Source organism: Opisthocomus hoazin, chromosome 3, assembly GCF_030867145.1.
Source record: "Opisthocomus hoazin isolate bOpiHoa1 chromosome 3, bOpiHoa1.hap1, whole genome shotgun sequence".
Taxonomy (NCBI): domain Eukaryota; kingdom Metazoa; phylum Chordata; class Aves; order Opisthocomiformes; family Opisthocomidae; genus Opisthocomus; species Opisthocomus hoazin.
The window spans coordinates 58,005,528-58,024,887 of record NC_134416.1 but is presented as its reverse complement, the minus strand read 5'-3'; the positions used below and the strand labels follow the sequence as shown (position 1 = coordinate 58,024,887).

Sequence of the window (19,360 nt, the reverse complement as noted above, 5' to 3'; positions counted from 1 at the left end):
TGTTGCTATCGCTCATATGAGAGAACCTTGAGAAGAAAGATTTGAGTTACTGATCCATGACAGTGACTTTTTGTTGTCATTCTATACACATAAAAAAGAACAATTTAATGAATACAAAAAGGCTTCTTCGTGTTGAGATTAGCAGTTACCACTGAAATGAGTCCTTACTATGGGGTGTAATAATGCAATCTTACTATCTTCCTGCCTGCCTGTCTCATTGAAAATGAGCAAGAAGGCATCACACAGGTTGGGCACTGACATTTCTGAGCAACTATGATAAGTAGATGGGATTTGTGCATTGTGCAAGCTTGGTAATATCACTTCATACCCCGGTAAGAAGCTGTGAAGCGTCAAAGGTCATTACTGCTGAATCCTGTGACTCCAGAGGCTTGCTTTGAGAGGGGGGTCGAGCTTCAGAAGGGGTTGAACATAGTACAGTAATGTAGATGGAGATGAGGCAGTTTATACTCAAAAACCACAGACCCTGAAGCAACTTGTGCTGCACTAGAATTCAGTCCATAACACTGAAAATGCAGCAGAAGTACAGCACAGAGGTATCTTGGGGAAGAATATAGGAGAAAATGCAAGGACGCTTGCAGAGTGCAAGATAATTCACTGAGTACGTGGGTTTTTCACTGTCCACAGTTTTATTTTCCTCGATACCAGGATGTCAGGTTTCTTTAGGAAGAAGAGGCTTAATACAGTCTGAAAGTACCTCAATGCCTGAACATGTCAGCATACTTTGGGGGATCTTCTCTAATAGTTCTTGGCGTGTTTTGTTCTACAGACAAATGAAAGAAAATCCTCTGTATGATTTTTAACCTAGACACGTTCCCCTGATCTTAATGTAGATGGGAACCTTGACGAACAAAATAACCTCAATACTATTGTTTAAAAATATGTATAAATAAGCAAATTTCTGATGTAGTCTGGAGTTACTGAGTGGCTTTGTGAAGGAAAATAATCACCAATCCATAAGGATTCACAGAAGTTGTTTGCAGGCTGAAGATGCCTCTGAAATTTAAATGGCTACTGGGTGCCCCTGTTGTCCTGGGCTTTTGTCTCAGCTTTCCCGCTTTCTTTAAAAAGATTAATTCCATGCAGTTGTTCGGATTTTTTTGTTGTTGTTGGTTGAGTTTATTTGATGAGGGAGGTGTTCACTCTCATGTGTGAAATCTGATGAGCTTGTGAGAGCATATTTCTTCAATTTTCGCACCCACACACGTGCATGTGCACCCTCCATGGTGAATTTCTTTAACAAAATGTACAGGAATCATCAAAGAGTCCCTCTGCCCATCATCATCATCAGAGCTGTTCGCAGAGGCCCTAGGAGGAGACGTCTTCATCCTTGTTTCTCTCTGGACCCCTTGCCAGCTGGCCGGGATTGTGGTGGGGGGGTAGCTGGCCTCGAGGCTCTCTGCAAACCGGGGCCGACTCTCCCCCTTGCTCACAGCCTCTGTGAGCATTAAATGCTCAGCAAACAGCTAATCCGCTGACATACGCTGTGCCTTCATCTCCTGCCAGCTTTCGAGGTGTGTGAGGAGGACCTTGGTGTCCAGGCACAGGGCTGGTGTCCAAGTGCTGGAGCTACCGGGGGGAAGAGCTGGCTGGTGCTGGGCTGCTCCTGGAGAAGAGCATCCACGGCTGAGGGGATGAGGTGGATCTTGAAAAGCAACTCTTGCTTTTTTTATCTTCCTAGTCCCACTTTGTTCTAGTCTCCCCACCCAGGAGAGCCCAGAGACCTTTGCTATGTCCTCTCGCAGGGAAAGGAGGAGCATGGGTCTGGCGTCTGTGGTTTGCTGGGGCTTTGGTGGGAGCTGGTGCTGCTGGGTGACACAGCTGACTCCGAATTCCTCTTCCCCCGTTCACCCGAAAGCAGAGGGGAAGCCTATGGCTGGTTTGAATGAAGTCTCTCAGGCGAAGTTCCCTGTGATTTAGTGCTACACTGTTGTTGCTGGTTATACGATGCAAGGTTGTTCTGGTCTTAAAGCAGATTAAAGCCTTTGGATGGATTTGCTCCATTTGCATGAAGGTTTATTGTATACAGTGAATGGAAACAGACTTGGAGGATTAATTTGCAATGCTTGTTGCTTATTACACTGAAATAATTCAGAGCCAGAACAGTTGGATTTTTTTCCTTGTAGTGAGATAACTGAAAGATTTTATTTTATTTTATTTGAGCTTTAGCTTAGATACTACTGCACTCCTATTGAGGTTTTCTTTGGAGACTATTAGGGGCACAACTGATGAGAAAGGTAATGACTGCAGCATAGCACTGTTGCTAGGAAGGGTGAAGTGCTGTAAAGCTGTTCTGGCTTTCATCTTGTGCCGTGGAGAGGACCCTGGGCTGTGCTGCATCACGGTAACTCTTCAAATGGTCTGACCCTCAGATAAACCCAAGCAAAAGTAACTGGGGTGGTTTCTCCTCTCCCCTTTCCCCTGCAGCATATTTGTCTTTCAAATAGCACCTACTTTTCGCCAGCTTGAGGGACTTACCAGGCACCTGTGGAGAGCAGAATTCAGCCTCTCATCCTGTGCTTGTCATCCATTAGCCAGCCAGCTGCACATAAAAGTTGTTTGGCCCCCCACTTCCGTCCTGTTTGTTTAAGCCTTTGCTCGGGTGCTCGGGGAGCCTTTCGCTCTCCCAGGCACGTCAGCATCCCCCTGCGAATTCACGCTGTTGCGGGGGGATCCGTGCCCTCACGCAGGGGATGGATTTCTCACTGACAGCAAAAAGTAGTGCGAACCTGATGGTCTTTTCCTGTTCTGTATGACACCATGGAAGCATCAGATGATTTAGTAGGTACAGGACTTTAATATAAACACACTGTAGGAATATCTGTTCATCACCTTTACCAATTATTCAGCATTTCCAACAGACCAAAAAAAGGTCCAGGAAGCCCAAGAGGGATTTTGTACCTATGGAAAAAGTAGAAGCCTAAAGTATATTCATGCGTGCCCCTGCTCCACAGGTGTTCTGTGCCTTTTGGAGTGAGAAGGAAAGGCTGTGAGTAATACAGGAAATCTTTTCGATAGGTAAAGGAGACTCTGTCCTGCATCAGGGGCTTTCTCATCCATGCCCCAAGCTAGGCTCACTTAAACGCTCGGGTGCAGGGTGCGTAGCATGCTGCGTGGCGATTGCTTCATCTCACTTCAAAAAGTATTGTTCTTTCTCTTTATAGGCCACAGACAAAGAACAGGAGTTTGCTGCTGCGAGTGCAAAACAGCTGGAATACCAGCAGCTAGAGGACGACAAGCTCTCTCAAAAATCATCGTCTAGCAAACTTTCTAAGTCTCCTCTAAAGATCGTCAAGAAACCAAAAAATATGCAGTGCAAAGTGACACTCCTGGATGGATCAGAATATGCGTGTGAAGTAGAGGTAAACCACTTTTCATCTTTTTTTTCATCCTGTCTGGACAAAAATAGTTGAAAATAGATTCCTAATTGAAGCAAAAAAAAAAGAATGGCCTGATATTTTACCAGTGCCAAGCACAGAGGTGCTTCTGTAGTTTTCTCTGGGAGTTGAAGACGTTGCACAGATTGGAGCTGGGTGAGGGATCGTGAGCAGTCCCTGGAACAGCCAGAGACTTTGGGTTAATTTTATGTCAGCGTATGCCACAACAGAATGCAGAAAATGAATTATGGGCAGTAAAGCCCGTAAACAAAGAAGGATTTGATCCCATAGGGCTTCTCTTTTCCTTGGTACTCTGCGGAGTGGAGACTCGCGTTGCATCACTGTCCAAACAGTGATTCTGACCGTCGTGAGGTTAGCGGGGGCATGAGAGACACGCGGGGGGGAAGGGGCAGTGTCGGGAGCAAAGAGCAGCGAGAGTTGTGAGTTTTATGTGCTTCTCCACGAGGTCTGTGAATCATAGCTGTGTCTGAACGTTACTGGCAGAAAGCTGCTGGTGGTTTTCTGTAAGGAAACTTGCCTTCCCTGCTGGGACTTGGTCAGGAGCCTGCTTCTGGGGAGGGGTGGTCTTTGCTGCTCTGTCACTTAGGAACTGGTCTGTGCCTGCGGGCAGACCCATGCTTAAGAGCATGCCTTGCATTCAACTCCAGAAGGCCGTGGAGAAGCAGAGCATGAGCAAATTCAGCATCTCATGATGGGCATGAGCAAATTCAACATCTCAGGGTGGACCCATTTCTCCAATTCAGCCTTGCCAGCCATGTCACCAAGGTGGTCTTTGGGCAGTGGACCAGCCTGTCCTGAGCCTGCTTTAGTTCAGGAGGCCACAAGCAGCGCCAGGAGAGGAAGGGTGTATGTTGGAGGGCTCAGCAAAAAGCCAGCCCTCCTTCAGGCAACCACAGGGTGCGGCTGAGAAGAAAGGCCATGTGGGGAGGGCAGAGGAGTGTAAAGGTAGAGATGGGATAGGCTGCAGGCTCGAAAGGCAAACCCGCAGGAACGTGAAGAAGGAGGGAAGGTGGAGGAAACTGGGAGCCAAATCCTGATGTCTTTACAGTCAGATGGCAGTCACCCTTGGCGTCCTCCAGCCACTCTTGTCTTAAGCGCTTTGGAGCGTGGCAGATGAGGAAGAACTTTGATTGATGATTTTTATCTAATCATTTGATAATGATTTTTATCTAACCACAGCTTTACAGTTTGGGCCAAATTTTTCCATGCTAACACAGGAGCTGTGATTTTATTACTCTTGCAGCAACTTAGCGGTCATGCTGTTGACTGTCTTTGTTTCACTGGTCAAGTCCTGTGTTCTTTCCTTCAAACTAGCAATAGCTAGCTGGCTACATACTTTGTGACTATTAAATTGTCATTTCTTGACCTGCAGTCCCAGTTTTGTCTGTCAAGAATAGCATGCGAACCATTAAGCTGGAAGAATGACTAATTCTGGCTTTGATGGGAAGAGTCAAACTTTTTTCAGCTTTTGCTACTTGGTTATAAAATGTGAGTCACTTTTTGGAATACAATCAAGCAAATTTTACCAAATAGCATTTCTCTGGAAATCTTGTTTAGCGGGCTGAGCTTTCTGAGAATAGAAGATGGAGCAGAAGGGGAGATTTGTTATATTAGACTTCCACTTATGCAAAAAAATGCCGTGAATAATACTTTCTTTTAGGAAGTTTCACTTTTTTGCTAAACTTGGACTCTGTTGAAGAGTGAAAATGCTAGCATATAGAGGCCATCGTGTTTTATTGCTTGTCAGATTTCTCTTCTTTGCAAGTACTGAATAGCTCTTGAATAATGTCCAGTATAAATTTTGTATGCATTTTCTTCTACCTACACTGCTGAAATAGTTTGAAGTTCTATTGACTGTCATCAATAATCACTTTATCTGCTTCAAAGATGGTTAGACTTCCAAGGCAGAATGTAATATTGATGAGAATAGAGCTCCTAAAAGGATGAATCCTCAAATGACAAAGCTATGATGATGAGCAGACTGTTGGGTGCATTGAACCAGAAGTTGGTGAGAAGGCCCGGATATTTCAGGGAGCAGTTCAGAAGGCACAAATATTTCAGGGAACAAGTGCAGCTGGAGTGACACATACATGTACATACCTTAAATGGACGATCCAGACTTTGCATCCTGCCTAGGTGGTATTGTCGGCGTATTGTGTGTATTGAGGAAGCAACCGCAGGTACTTTTGGCACAGCCTGCTCTGGCCCATGGGATTATTTGGTCGATCCCCAGGGAAAACCACTTTTCATGTGCATAGAGCTCAGCTACAGCGGAAGGATGCCATGTCCAGCCAAAAGAAATGATGTGTCTTTCACTGTGCTTTTTCTCCCTGGGGAAAAAGTACATACAAAGGGAGTTACTAGGGCGGGGAGGCTGAGGGTCTGTCTCGGGAGACATCTCAGGAAACCATGTAGGATACTGACGGTGAAGTTCTCCTATAGTAAATTGCATAATAACAAAGTTCTGTGGCTGTTTCACAGAGGCCCAGTGCTGCAGCATGAGAAATCATCTGTCACATTTCAGAAAAATGCTATCCTATTTTAAGGATCACCTACAAGTGAACTTGCTGTATCCCTTTAAACTGGAGGGTGGAGGAATGTATAAAAAAAGGTATACTGAAAGACCTAATGAATTACTGAGGTCAGTAAATTCCCCAAGATTAATTGCTTCAAAGAGAGGGGAGAGAGGCACACAACACATGGCAGTCAAATACTGAACATTCCTTGTGTTTAACCCACTTAACTGTGTCTTTCGCTGTGGATGGTGGCCCAGGGTAGGGATGTGACCGTCGGTGGATGTGAGTCAAAAATGTCATCCCATGTTGTCAGCTCCTGTCTTCAGCTCTGTGTGTGTGTTGTGCTTCTACCCACTGAAGGCTACAAAGCAGTGTGATGTAGCAGGATCAGAAACTTAGAAACCTAATTCTGAGCTGGAGTAATAGCTCTGTCAGTGAATCTTGATTTGGATGTGTGCCAGATATTTATCCCTCTAGGGTTGCATTCCCTAGTCTGGGAGTTGGGGATCATTATAGAATCCATCAGTTGCTCTATAGAGTGCTTTGCAAATGACAAATGCTTTTATATATGTTAAATATTAATATCATTTAGAGGAGCTTATTGCTCTCCAGTAGAGCACAACCTACAGCTTATCAATTATGTGTTCATCCAGTTAATGACCTGACAGATGAAATTGCACATGCTCGCAGATTGAGATGCTTCTGAGGCAGGTTTGGTTAATCCATTATCCCCTTGGAGTCCTTTGTTTCAGAAGCCCCTCTTTCTTATTTTGTATTTAATGCTGAGCATCTTCACAACCTTCTGCTGTATCTTTGCGTCTCGCTCACATCCAGTATTTTGCATTTGTGACAGCAGGATTTTTTCATATTGTATGAGATGCATCTACAGGGGAAAATATAGTGAAGCTAATCTTAAAGCTGGGGTTAACAGTGGTTCATGTAACATGGTATCCTTTTGGTGAAAGGATCTTAAGCAAATGCCAGGTAAAAGCTCTCTCCTGAGGCCCCACAGTGTTACTGCCTGTGTGCTGTATCTGCCCTGACCCAGAAAGTCTTTCATGCAGGAAGACATTACAAGCCAAAACTAGGTTAAGTAGGTAACCCAACCTGTTCATTCATCCTCTTCCAAAAGCATAAATTAGAAGCATTACCATCCGTTACCCCACTGCTGCTCTTATCTGGGAGCCTACAGATGGTAGCGGTGTTCCCTTTCAGAGGTGGGATGGCCACCTAATGGTGCTTCACCTGTCTGAGGACATGTGTTGGCTTCTAGAGCAGAAGTACTTGCTGCACGCTGGCATTGCCCCTGATACTCCATCAAAGAGAAACAGCCTCAGGGTGGCTACGTGGTTGTCCCCTGTCATGAAGAAGCTGGAGGTTGCTAACGGGCGCTCAGTCACAGGAGTCAACGCCATCTACTCAGAGGGATGCTGAGCAGTGATTTCCACCCAGATGTCCACCCCTGCTGGAAGTGGCTCTCCTTGGGCTCCTCATTGCACTCTCCCAACCAGCGTCAGGACCAGAAATGCTCTTTGTCAAAAGCCACCAAGTCCACAGCTGGGGCCAAAACTGCGCTGCAGAGAGGGCGCTGAAGACTTCTCTGTTAAGCGAGCTAGACCTGTACTTCGCATTTGGTTGTTTGAAGAACCAAAGATAAAGCAAGATCCAAGACTGCAGATTGATTTCAGATAATCTTTAAAAAGATTGTGAACACACTAGTTCAGGTTTTTCCTAAGGTACAAGAAAACAAGCAGAAATAACTTATTTCTGGGTTCGTCCCACTTTAAGTAAGGGCTTTCAAGTGCTGTAGTACAGTTATGCTATTTCTAAGGTTTATTTCCCTCCTTTTCCCTCTATGCCCCATCTCAATTTTCTGTTATCTAGACTACTGCATTTTAATTAAAAGATGCAAGTGGAACCAGCTGTCATCCTTTCCCTTACATGTAGCCTAATTTGAAGCGTCTTTCTAAAACAGGTTGGAATTGGCCTTCATCGTTTCTGCTCTGAACATATACATGTTATTAATCACTAAGTGAGATCAGAAAGCCATAACATAATCTGTCTAGTAAATGCTAAAATAATTAGATTTCACTTTCAAAGGCTCAGCTGTTTGAGCCCTTTGGTAATTTATACTCTTTCTTCATTCCTCTACTGCTCAGACTTTTTCTTATCGTGGAGGACACCAGTAAAAGAAAACAAATGTTTCCATGGCAGCCTGTCTGTGACATCTCTGCAGCCCTACATCAAATGGAGTGAGTTGCCGTAGAATTCAGATAGGCTGCAGAACACGTGGAAAGCTGACGTCTGAGAAAGCATTACTGGTATCCCTTCGTCGTGGTGGGTGGGGGTCAGCTGAGGAATCACAGAATCACAGAATGTTCGGGGTTGGAAGGGACCTCTGTAGGTCATCTAGTCCAACCCCCCTGCTAAAGCAGCGTTACCTAGAGCAGGCTGCACAGGACCTTGTCCAGGCAGGTCTTGAATATACCCAGAGAGGGAGACTCCACAACCTCCCTGGGCAGCCTGTTCCAGTGCTCCGTCACCCTCAGAGTGAAGAAGTTCTTCCTCATGTTCAGATAGAACTTCCTATGCTTCAGTTTGTGCCTGTTGCCTCTTGTCCTGTCGCGGGGCACCACTGAAAAGAGCTTGGCCCCATCCTCCTGACACCCACCCTTAAGATATTTATAAGCATTTATTAGGTCCCCTCTCAGCCTTCTCTTCTTCAGGCTAAACAAGCCCAGCTCCCTCAGCCTTTCCTCGTAGGAGAGATGCTGCAGTCCCCCTCATCATCCTTGTAGCCCTCTGCTGGACTCTCCCCAGTAGCTCCTCATCTTTCTTGAAGTGGGGAGCCCAGAACTGGACACACCTCATAAACCCTGGTTTCAAATGTATGGAAACAAAACGTCTCCCCACTTGAACTCAAGTATACTCCTCTGAAGTCACCTGGGGACACAGGGAAACCTATTCAGAAAATGGGGTCCCCGTCAGTGAGGAAGTCACCAGAGGTTCACCACGAAGGTGCAGCAGCGGCTACAGCATGGGACACCCAACCACTACCCACATGGCAGTGGCAACATGACTGAGAAAACTGGATGAACCCCCTCCGCAAACAGCGTATTTTTACCAGTCCCCTCCTTCCTGTGGAGAGGGACCTGAGTGTGCTGGTGGACGACAAGTTGACCATGAGTCAGCAGTGTGCCCTGGCTGCCAAGAAGGCCAGTGGCATCCTGGGATGCATTAAGAAGAGTGTGGCCAGTAGGTCGAGAGAGGTTCTCCTTCCCCTCTACTCTGCCCTAGGGAGGCCCCATCTGGAGTACTGGACAGGTCCCTTCTGCCCCGCACAAGTGTGTGCTGAAATTCCTTTTTGGAGACAAAATGGACGTGAAGTAAATGGATTCTTAAATAGGATGGAGTGTTGTGTTTTGCATGAATTTTTCTTTTTCCTGTGAAAAAGTGGGAGCACGTGGATGTTTCCTCAAAAAAGAAGTCATTAAAGATGGTCGTAAGACAGTCTTGAAGAATAGAGGACAAGCAGACTCCTGTCTGCTCTGCCACCACTGCCGGAAATGAAAGAGAGCAGGGGCTGACTTCAGTGCTCTATGTGTTTCTGTTCCCACTTTTCCAAATCTGGCTTGCAAGACTGCCTCTGGAGGAAAAGCCCTTCTGTGTTTCTGTATGGCGGTGGGGAAATGCGTGGCCCCGTTGTCCCTGTCCCTGCGCAGTGCCCGAGCTAACCCTTCCCCAGGAGCCGTCTCAGCACGGACCTGCACGCCGCTTTTGCTCGGGAAGTTTAATAACATTGAATTTCTCATCCATTTTGGGGTAAGCTTTGAGGTCAGGAAGGAAACCTCTGTAATAAGATGCGCTCTGCTTTCTGAAGGATACAGTTTCAGTTACCTCCTGCGCATTTTAATTGTTTAATGAATTCCACAGTCTCTTGCACATGGCTTTACATGTGAAACTGATTACTTGATGCAAGAGGGAATTTTTTTAAGAAGTCTTTTCCTTTTGACCTACCCCTTGCTTATATTTCAGTCATTTTAATATGAGGAGCTTTGTGTTAGGTTTTTGTTCCTTCCCCGGGACATGTTTCAGTAAATGTGACTGGGTTGAGATGCTACGTTGTCGTTACACTGAATGTTTTCTGTCCCCAGACCTGCTAATTAGGGCTGACTTAGATTAGCCAGGGGATTCAGTTAAGATCTATGTTACCTGACACATGTCAGTAGGAGTCTCAGTATTGCCTGAATGCGTTCCAGCTGAATGGAGTTATTACACAACTCTTCTGCCTTGCTCTTGCCAAATACTGTGTGCAGCCTTTTATGAGTTAAAATACTTGTCAATTCAGGAAGCGTAACGGTCTGGAAATCGATACCGATGTTGTCCAGCTCATAATAACCAGCTGTGAGGCGGAGCAAAAAAAGGCTTTTTGCTTCGGTTTGGTAATTGAAACAAGAATAAAAATGTTTGGGCTCCCATTTAGTGGTGGTGGTGATAGTGATGATGATGATTATTATTATTACTTCATTGAAGCTAAAGAAATCTACATCAAAGAAGTTGAGCCAAGCCTTTTGGAAATGCCCCGAGGCGCAGCGGGGATGCTGGTGTGGCACTTGTGGGGCTGGAGTGTTTCCCCCTCGCCAGGACAGGCTCAGCTCCCTCAGCTCCTCGCAGCTGGGAGCATCTGGGCTGCGTGGTGTTCAGGGAAAAGGTGTCTTGTAACCTAGGCAGGGAAGCACACCTAAGCAACCAGACAGCTGAGGTGTCTTGTGTTTCTTCCCGTTAATATGTAAGTTTTTCACAGAGACTGAAGGAGAACCAAGAGTTAAACCCAAGTCACTCCTTCAGACATTACACCAAATAAACACCAGGTTGGGCTTTAAATTCCACCTTTTGGCACAGCAGAGGACGTTGTCACAAAATAATGCCAAAAGTTTAAAATTAAAAAGAAAAATAAAAATCTGTACACATTCTCTCCACATCCATTTTCTGCATCTTGTCCTCTTATCTCTTGCCTTTCATTAGCAGTTTCTGAAAATGACTTGGGCAGTGAAATGATAAGTTTAGCAGAGTAATGTCTTAATTTGATACTTTGGAGGCGCCAGCCGTTTTTCATAATGGTGAAAACTGTTGAGAGAGGTCGACCTACACTGAAAAATATTTTCAGCTGCCCTGAAACTGCATCTTCTAGGGAATAAGTGAATAGCTGAAAACTTCCTAGTGAAGTGTTGCCTCCGGTTCCCTCCCCTTAGTGCACCAGTTGGACATGAGCCAGGCAAGAGGAGCTTGTTCTCCATCTGGCGAAGTTTTTAAAAATTTTTTGGTCATGCATACTCAAACCCAGGTACTGAAAGGCTCATTGCTGGATAACCTGTTAGCAAGAGCCCCCGAGAGGATAAGCTTTTACCCGCCTTTTACCCCAGACAGGTAGAGGTCTGTTGGCTCCAGGGGGCCTGTCCTTGTCACCATCCTTGCTGATGCCCTCACCGGGTGAGATTGTGTCAGTCTCTCCATGCCTGTCTTCTCCAGGCACGTCGCCCTGGGGTGGTCCTCACGCTGGAGAGCCTGCTGCTTCTTACTTGGGTGCCTGGTGCAGCCAGCGTCCAGCCTCCACACGCGTTTGTAAGCGCTGCTGGAATTTAAATTGCAAACACTGGATGAAGGGCTTTTCCTACCCTTTTTCCTTCCCCAAATGGATGCTCAGATTTTACAGCCTCCTGCTATCTCTGGACGATGTGTCCATTCCCCTATCTACCCCATGCCCATTGCTCATTTTCTTGCCGCTGCCCGGTCACACTTCTGCCAAGCCTCCCTGCGTTTTTTCATGTTTCCTGCCCCGCTTTTGCATTACTGGAGTGCCTGTTACCTGCCCCGGCTCCCCACTGAGCCATCTGAATTCAGCTCAGTTGCTAGTTGTTCCCATTTGATAGGTGTTGTCTCCACGTTAACACTTTAGAGCTGCTCTTTCCAGACCAAAACTAAATAAATGTTCACTTTGTTAGCATCTCCTAAAAATCTTAGCTGTCACATAAAATCCTAACACCTCGTATGGGTGATTTTTTCCAGCTGAGCCCCATGCAGTGTTCGCTGGGCTGCTTTGGTGTTTCCTTATCCCTGTCTGTTGATACAGTGAACAAAATATCAGGGATGGGACTGGATGGTGAGGAAGTACCTGCTTGTAAAGCAAAGCTTTGATAGGCAGCAAGGTCTGTCTCTCAGGTTTTATCTTGCTCTGGCAGAAAGGGTTTTGATCTGAAGTGGATAAAGCTTGGATGTAGCTTGAGAATAGGCTACGTTGTTTTTCTTGACAACCCCAGTATTGATGGTGTGATACTGTCTAAGGTACCCCAAATCTCAAAGCCTGAGCGTCGTGCTGCCTCTCCTGTCTCAAGAGCATCTTTCTGTGCTATGGTTTCTGTGTGTTGTGTTTTTTGATTTTTCACTCCAGCCTGGCGATGTAGGTCAGGGAGAGCTCTGTGGCTTTAAAGTTCGTGTGGCAACATTACTCTGTAAATTGGACTATGTTGACAGTAGAGCTTTTTTCAGCTGAAAATAAACAAGGTGTTTATGGTTGATTTTTGCTGATATGTGCCACTAACTATTTATGGTACGGGTAGTGGTTGGTTCCCCTTGCTGTGTCAGTGCTAAGCTTGTGCAGAGTTAGCAATTACACAGGAGAGACGAGTGTTTGCTGAGTTCATCCGAGTATAGGTGGAATAAGGGAAATACTTATAACTGCAGCTGGAAAGCTGTATGGAGTCCCGAGAGAACATCTGGAGTTACCACAGAGGGTCTTGCAGGAGGCGGTAGGGCAGTCGGGAGGCGTTAAGCCCGTGGATCAGCTGCACAGCTAGTTAAAATCCAAGCCCAAACAATCTGTGTTCTCTAGAAAGCTGAGCAAGGGAGCTGCTTTCTCTGTTGATAAGCCTTCCAGATTGTGGAATAAGGTTTATTATATTATGTTAGAATTTAGCAAGTGTGTGGGACTAATCAATGTGCTGAGAATTGAGCTGCTGTTTGAGAAGTAGCATCCACTGTTTTTTACTTTTAGCGGAGAGTAGCGCAAGTAAGCTGTTACCAATCTCAGTTTTTACTGTATGAATTCTGTTGGTGCACTTGAGATGCCCAAGCATTTGATAATCATCAAGTTTGACAGGTATTTCTGTAGCCGTTGTGCACATGCAGCCGCGGCTCTTATGCTTCCATGTGTAGAGACGTGCTCCAGAGCATTTAATATCTCTCAGGTGCTCCCTTTTGCTGCTCTGCATTGCCGTGAACGAGGTGCCCGCTTTATTCCTAAGCTTGCAAAGCGTGTAGTGTGTGCATCGGTTGCGCTCGGAGCTCGTGTGACGCCAGCGCTGGTGTGATCTCCGCTGCCGATGCAGAAGGCAAAAACCCTGATTTGGTTTGGTGCCAGAATCGGGACTAGGTCACCAATCTTCTTACTGGGATTTAGCAGTCCCATGGGTTTTTTTAGATTAGTGCTGGCTTTTTAGGATTGCAAGCTCAAACGGCATTAAAGAAGGTTGCCCCTGATAAAAACCGTGTCGTGTTATACAATGTCATTGGCGCTTGGTGCAGGTATGTAACTATAGCATAGACAGTGTTAGGTATTTATCTAAATGCTTGTATTAAATACTTAGGAGATAGGTCTCAGAAAAGGTTATTTTCAGGAATGGTAATACATTTCAATGTGCTAAATGACAATAAATATCAGTTAAGCTGAATAATTATAGTACTACCATGATGAGGGAAAAAAGAAAATGAGCAGTTGTCACTGTATGTCAAAATACTTTCTAGTCTACTGTAAGTTTTCTTATGTGATGTTCATTTATACGTGTGCAGAAGTACAGGATAAAGTTCTAAATTAACAAGCAGAGACAGGCAAAATAATATTACAGTTTTTATTTCAGAGTATCAGAATACGTTGGTCACCTACTGGGATGTTTATGCAGGTCACACATAAAAATGTCAATAAAGAAATAGTACATTTGGAGAGCTTGCACTGGCATGCAGCTTTCAGGAGAAGCGTTTCTTTATATGACGTGTATTCATATTGGGAAAAAAAAAAGTCATTTTAACACAGCTTTTATTGGACAATATCTTTCTGAAATTGCCTAGCTTTTTAGTTCTTCCCACATCTGGCTAAACTGTGTATTCCATGGATTGTATGTGGAACTGTGACCTGGGACTTTTCCAAATGCAGTTTGCCAGTGAAATTTCATTAGTAGCTATAACTAAGTGCGTAGACGATTAAATGGTGTTTCCTTTTGACAGCCAAAAACTGAATGTGTTATTTTTTTGAAACTTATTTCAGTGCCTTTATTTTCTTTGCCACCTGAAAGGCTGGCAGAAAGATTTTGTTGAATATCTCCTACACATGCTGGCAAACTGTTTACAAACTGGTTGAGAGTCTTACGTCCGTCCAAGGGATGAATGTGTTCTCATAAATGTTGACTTATAATACACCATATATGCCAGAACCAAGATTTTTCACTAAGATACATAAAATATTTGGAGAAAAAAGTCTGGATGAGTTGATTTCTTTTGTCTTTAAGCTTTTCTCTGTTTGTCTGTGTGGGAGAAGGGAGTAGGGTATTTGTTGTTTGCTGTGTCACTTTGTATATCTTACCACTGTCTTTGGTGTACAGGGTTGTACTGGTAACTTCACCAAAGCTTTTGTTCAGTAGCAGAAGTGGCTTTCTTTAAAATGTCTTGTGTAATGCCTAGAACATCACTTGCAACGCACTGAACTTTCAGATAAACGAAATGTTGATTTTTCTGGAACTGCCAGTGCCATTTTCAGCAAGCACAGCAGGGGATGTAGGGGCCTAAATTCCAGCGGTTAAGTCGTGTTATGTTTTTAAAAGCTCACATCCTGCAAGTTAGACGTGTCGTCTGTAAGAGGTACTTCAGTAAACCAGAGGAAGACTTGCTGATTTTCTGCCAGTCGACGCTCCTGTGCTTCTTCCTGGGTGCTCCCCGCTTAGGTTCCTGCTGGGGACTTCAGCTGGGAAACAGCACATTTGAAGAAATTCGGCATTTCTTTTCTCCTCTGTCACCTTTCTCCTTCATCTTCATCATCTTTTCCCTGTGGAGAGAAACTGTGGAGGAGTGTAAGTTGCCCAAGAGCAAATCCTCTGAAATGCAATAAAAACTTTTTTGGAATGACTTCTTCCGTTTATCTTCCTTGGGAAAAATAAACCGCCTGCTATGTGTGGGTGTGTCGTCCCCCCCCCCCATTTTCTAATGAAGATTTGTTCAAAAAACACAGTCTCCCTATTTGGAAATTTTTTAGCCTGAAAAGCAATGATTAGCTTCTAGAATTTCTCGCTTCAGCCCTTTGTATCTTGACCAGCTCAAAGTCTTTCAGGAAAAATACGGGCAAGGTCATAGTGTGCAGATTTTTATTTCATATGTAGAGGAAAATGTGTTCCTTACCAAGATTATCGCTTGAGTTTAGGACCTCTGGTTGACTCTGCATAGATGGAGAAGCGCTGTGATGTGACCACCAGCTCCTCTGCATTTGGAGCCACACTGAACATTCACTTACTCATAAATTTATATATGTTTATGTGTGCACATATCTGTGTTAAATTATGCACATATTTGCCTATGCATATTAAATCATGACATATTTATGATGGTCAAATCCATCCCTGAGAAATGGGGTTCTCAGTACAGAAGTGCTCTTGGAAGCTTGCATACATTTGAACTTGCAAGTAATGACTATTTGCGCAAGTAATGTTTTTTTTTGGGATTGGGCATATTTTTCTGTAAGCTGGGTAATTCAGAGGAAAGAGTGAGAAAGCATGTTGTCAGGACGCTGGAATTTCAGCGACTCAGAGACCCGCTGAGGGAATTTGTGGGAAAAGAGTGCTCACTGCAGCAAGTACAAAGTATTCCTGACAACCAACTAATCATTTACACTTGGTTGTGTTGCAAGAATAATTGCAGAAGCTGCAACGCGGGGAGGGGGAAACTTCCCCTCGTGTATGCTAGTTATGTGTTGCTGTATGCATTTTAACTGCTATGGGTGTTTTCCTTGCGCTTGCACAGAGGAGATCACCACCTGGCCTAAATAAACTTGCCAAGTGCAATTTAAATCGAAACAGTAAAATGAAGTAAAAATCAGTGGTGTGGACACAACTGGAATCTTTTGCATCATGCACGTTGCAAATGAAAAAATTAGCTAATACTTCCCCACCAGAAAGAACAGGGAAGAAGGAAGAAGTTAGTACAGCCGCATCCCAAAATACCTTACAGGATGCCTGGCTGGAGCCAGCCCACGCATCTGTACAGCGCATGGCTGAGATCCGTCGGAAGGTGCGAATGCTGATGAGGAGTGTGAACCAGATAACCTCAACGTCAGTTAAAGTCCAATTATTCCTGCCGGGATTTCATGATACTAATCTGTTTGTCCTTCTTCCAGCCGTCGTGCCTGAGTAGAGCTATCACAGTAATTGGACAGAGCTTGACGCCGGGCTGGTGGTGTTTGCTGGCTGCTTGACAGCTTTTCCGAGGAGAGCAGCGGTGTCGTGTTTGCGTATGTATTCGCGCAGAAAGATGTGTGCAGACTCTCTCCGTTTAAGATCCAGGTCCACGGCTGCGGTACTTGCTCGTCCTGCTGCTCTGCTCGGCTGAACAGAAAGGGAGGTGAGGTGGCAGTGCGTTGGGGTGCCCCGACGTTCTGGGTGCTGTGTGGTGGAGACGGCAGCTATCGGTGGCAAAAAGGAACCCCTTTATAGCTGTTTGGCTGTGGGGCTCTTTCCGACTTCGGGTTTTCCCTTGCCCGTAGCGCTCGGTCTGAAAGCGATCTCTTGTATGTGCTTTCGAGCGGGAGGGGCATACCTGCGCGCTGCAGACAGCCCTGGGTCAGCATTTTGCATCCGCGTGAGACCGCAGCGTCGGATGCGAAAATAGAACCGCGCCACAACGCGACACTTTGGAGGGTGCACTAGCTTTGGTTTCAAGGAAGCTGAGAGGGCTGTTTTCCGCCCTTCAGCTCCTCATCCTAGTGCCCTATCAGTGAGAGGAAGGTAATCTGCTCATAAGTAAAAATAGAGTATGAGAGTAGACTAACGCTCTGCGTTTTAATCAGGCACACGACAATTAACCCCTTAGTGCCTGCGGAGGTGCGCAGGGAGCCCAGTATCACAGCCGCGCTGGCTGGAAGGGACTGGGGAGGCCCCTGATTTGAGCAGGGCAATGGCCTGCCCTGGGTCCGGCCAGCTGTGGCATTTCCTGGCCAATGCCTTGAAACCCTCTGAGAATGGAGGCTCCTCAGCCTTGCTGAGGTACCGGTCCCAGTGTGGCATTGCCACTCCAGGGAGAAATTTGTCAGGCAGAGGGTTGGATTTGGTCTGGAAGAAGCCCGAGTGGTGAGAGGTCATCAGCACGGATGCCTCTCTGCTGGAATGAAGCTAAGAAAGGTGGCCAGTGTGGTAGGTTGGAGGTTACCCAGCAAGCGAAGGTGTGTTGTTCAGGGTGAGGGTCCATCAGAAGAGAGTCTCTGGCTGCATCACCGAGGTGGGTGCCAAAACGCCCTGCAGACAGTTGCAAATGGTCGTGCTTTGGGGACAGTGCAGGACTGTCAAGCCAGGAGCCACAGCAGCATGAGGACACATTTCTGAGAGATGGTGCTTCCCGGTGTGGGGCAGCCAAGACTGTGCTCTTGGAAAGAAGCAAAATTTGCCTCTTGAAGGCGGCAGTTCTGGATCGTGATAAATTTTCCTCAGGCTCAACTAGCTTCCAGTCTGGGAAGCACCGTGCAGCAAGTAACATTTGAAATCTTTCTTATCTTTTACCTGTATGTCACTAAATAACACAGAGGGTTCCTGGGGTCTTATTAGCACCTGTGTGTCAAGGAGGTTTGGTGTCACATCCTTGTATTAAGTTGTTGGTTGTTCATTTGCCATTTAATTCTCCATGTAATTTTCGGAGTACAGAAACATATGGTTTTGGTAGCTTGATTGCTGCAATACAGGGTGTATCATTAACTGAGAGTCCTGGTGGACAGCAAGGTCAACAAGAGTCAACGATGTGCCCTGGCAGCACAGAAGGCCAGTGCCATCCTGGGCAGTGTTGCCAGAAGGTCAAGGGAGGCGATCCTTCCCCTCTGCTCAGCTCCTGGAGTGCTAGGTCCAGTTCTAGGCTCCCCCATACAAAGCAGACGGCATACTGGAGAGAGTTTGATGAAGGGTCTGGAGCATCTCTTTTAGGAGGAAGGGCTGAGAGCCAGGGCTGTTCAGCCTGAAGAAGAGAAAGCTCAGGGGGATCTTATCAACGTGTATCCATATCTGGTGGGAGGGGTAAAGAAGACAGAGCCAGACTGTGGTCAGCGGTATCATATGCCACGACAAGAGATGGGGGACACAAACTGAAATAGAGGAATTTCCTTTTAAATGAAAGAAAAAAACATTCTTGTAATGAGGGTGGTGGAACGCTGTTACAGGTTGCCCACACAAGCTGTGGAGTCTCCATGCTTGGAGATACTCAAAACCCACACGATCCTGAGCAACCTGTTCTAGGTGGCCCTGCTTGAACTGGGGGGGGGTGAACTAGGCAATCTCCAGAGGTGCCCACCAGCCTCAGCCAGTCTGTGATTCTGTGACTGCCTTAATGCGCAACACATGTTTTTTGGCTGAAGTGATAATGTGTCTGTAGCAAAGGCTTGCATTTTTTCACTTTAATAATGTTCGTTTATCATAAGTAAGTTACAGCTAATGGGCTTAATCATAATAAAGGAAAACATTCTCATTAATTTTCTGCATTAAGACCAGACATTGTACCCAAATATTCACCAATGAGAACAACTGACTTTATAATAATCTTGTTATCCACCCAGAGCTAAAATGGAAGTACTTAATTTCTGAGCTCCTCGCTCTCAGTGATGTACAACGCGTTATCTTGGTCTGGTGATCTTGTAAGGGGGTGGGATTGTGATGGAGGGATACGGGCTGAAGAAGCCAACATGGAGGGGTTTGAGCGTGGACTGTTGCTGGAGAAGCCAGTTGCGGGACGGGAGAGCCTTTTGTGGCCTCTCCCGAGGTGGGAGAAGCTCAGCTCCAACACCGAGGAGGAGCTGGCGAGGAGAGAGGCCGTTTCTGCTCTCCCTCGCGTGTGGGAATTGCTGGTGGGCGCGGGCTTGCCAAGCTCGCTGCTGCTGGCTGCTTTCACTGGGAGCCTGACCAGGAGGCTGTTTATTCCCCTTCGAGCTTCGAGCGAGAGCCCTGGCCTTTATGGAGCTGCAGGGAGCAGGCTGTGAAAGGCATAAAGTTTTTGCTTCTGGACTCTTGTTCTCATTTACACCGTTCAATCTGTGTTTTGCATTCTTTGTGTTGTCTTGATATCCCAAAGCTTAAGCAAGGTGTTCCTTTTTCCACCTCTGCACATTTCATTTCATCCCATTCATGCCTGAAAAACAGC

The 19,360-nt window shown here is 45.8% G+C and overlaps 1 protein-coding gene across 21 annotated transcripts in view; it reads left to right on the top strand.

Moving 5' to 3' along the window:
• EPB41L3 (erythrocyte membrane protein band 4.1 like 3) overlaps positions 1-19,360 on the top strand; it is a 150,953-nt gene that overhangs the window by 84,995 nt on the left and 46,598 nt on the right. For all 21 annotated transcript variants that reach the window (XM_075416431.1, XM_075416424.1, XM_075416419.1 and 18 more), the window contains exon 3: positions 3,183-3,380. In XM_075416431.1, coding sequence (XP_075272546.1) covers positions 3,327-3,380 — 54 coding nt within the window. In that variant the 5' untranslated portion in view covers positions 3,183-3,326. The remainder of the gene's footprint in view (positions 1-3,182; positions 3,381-19,360) is intronic.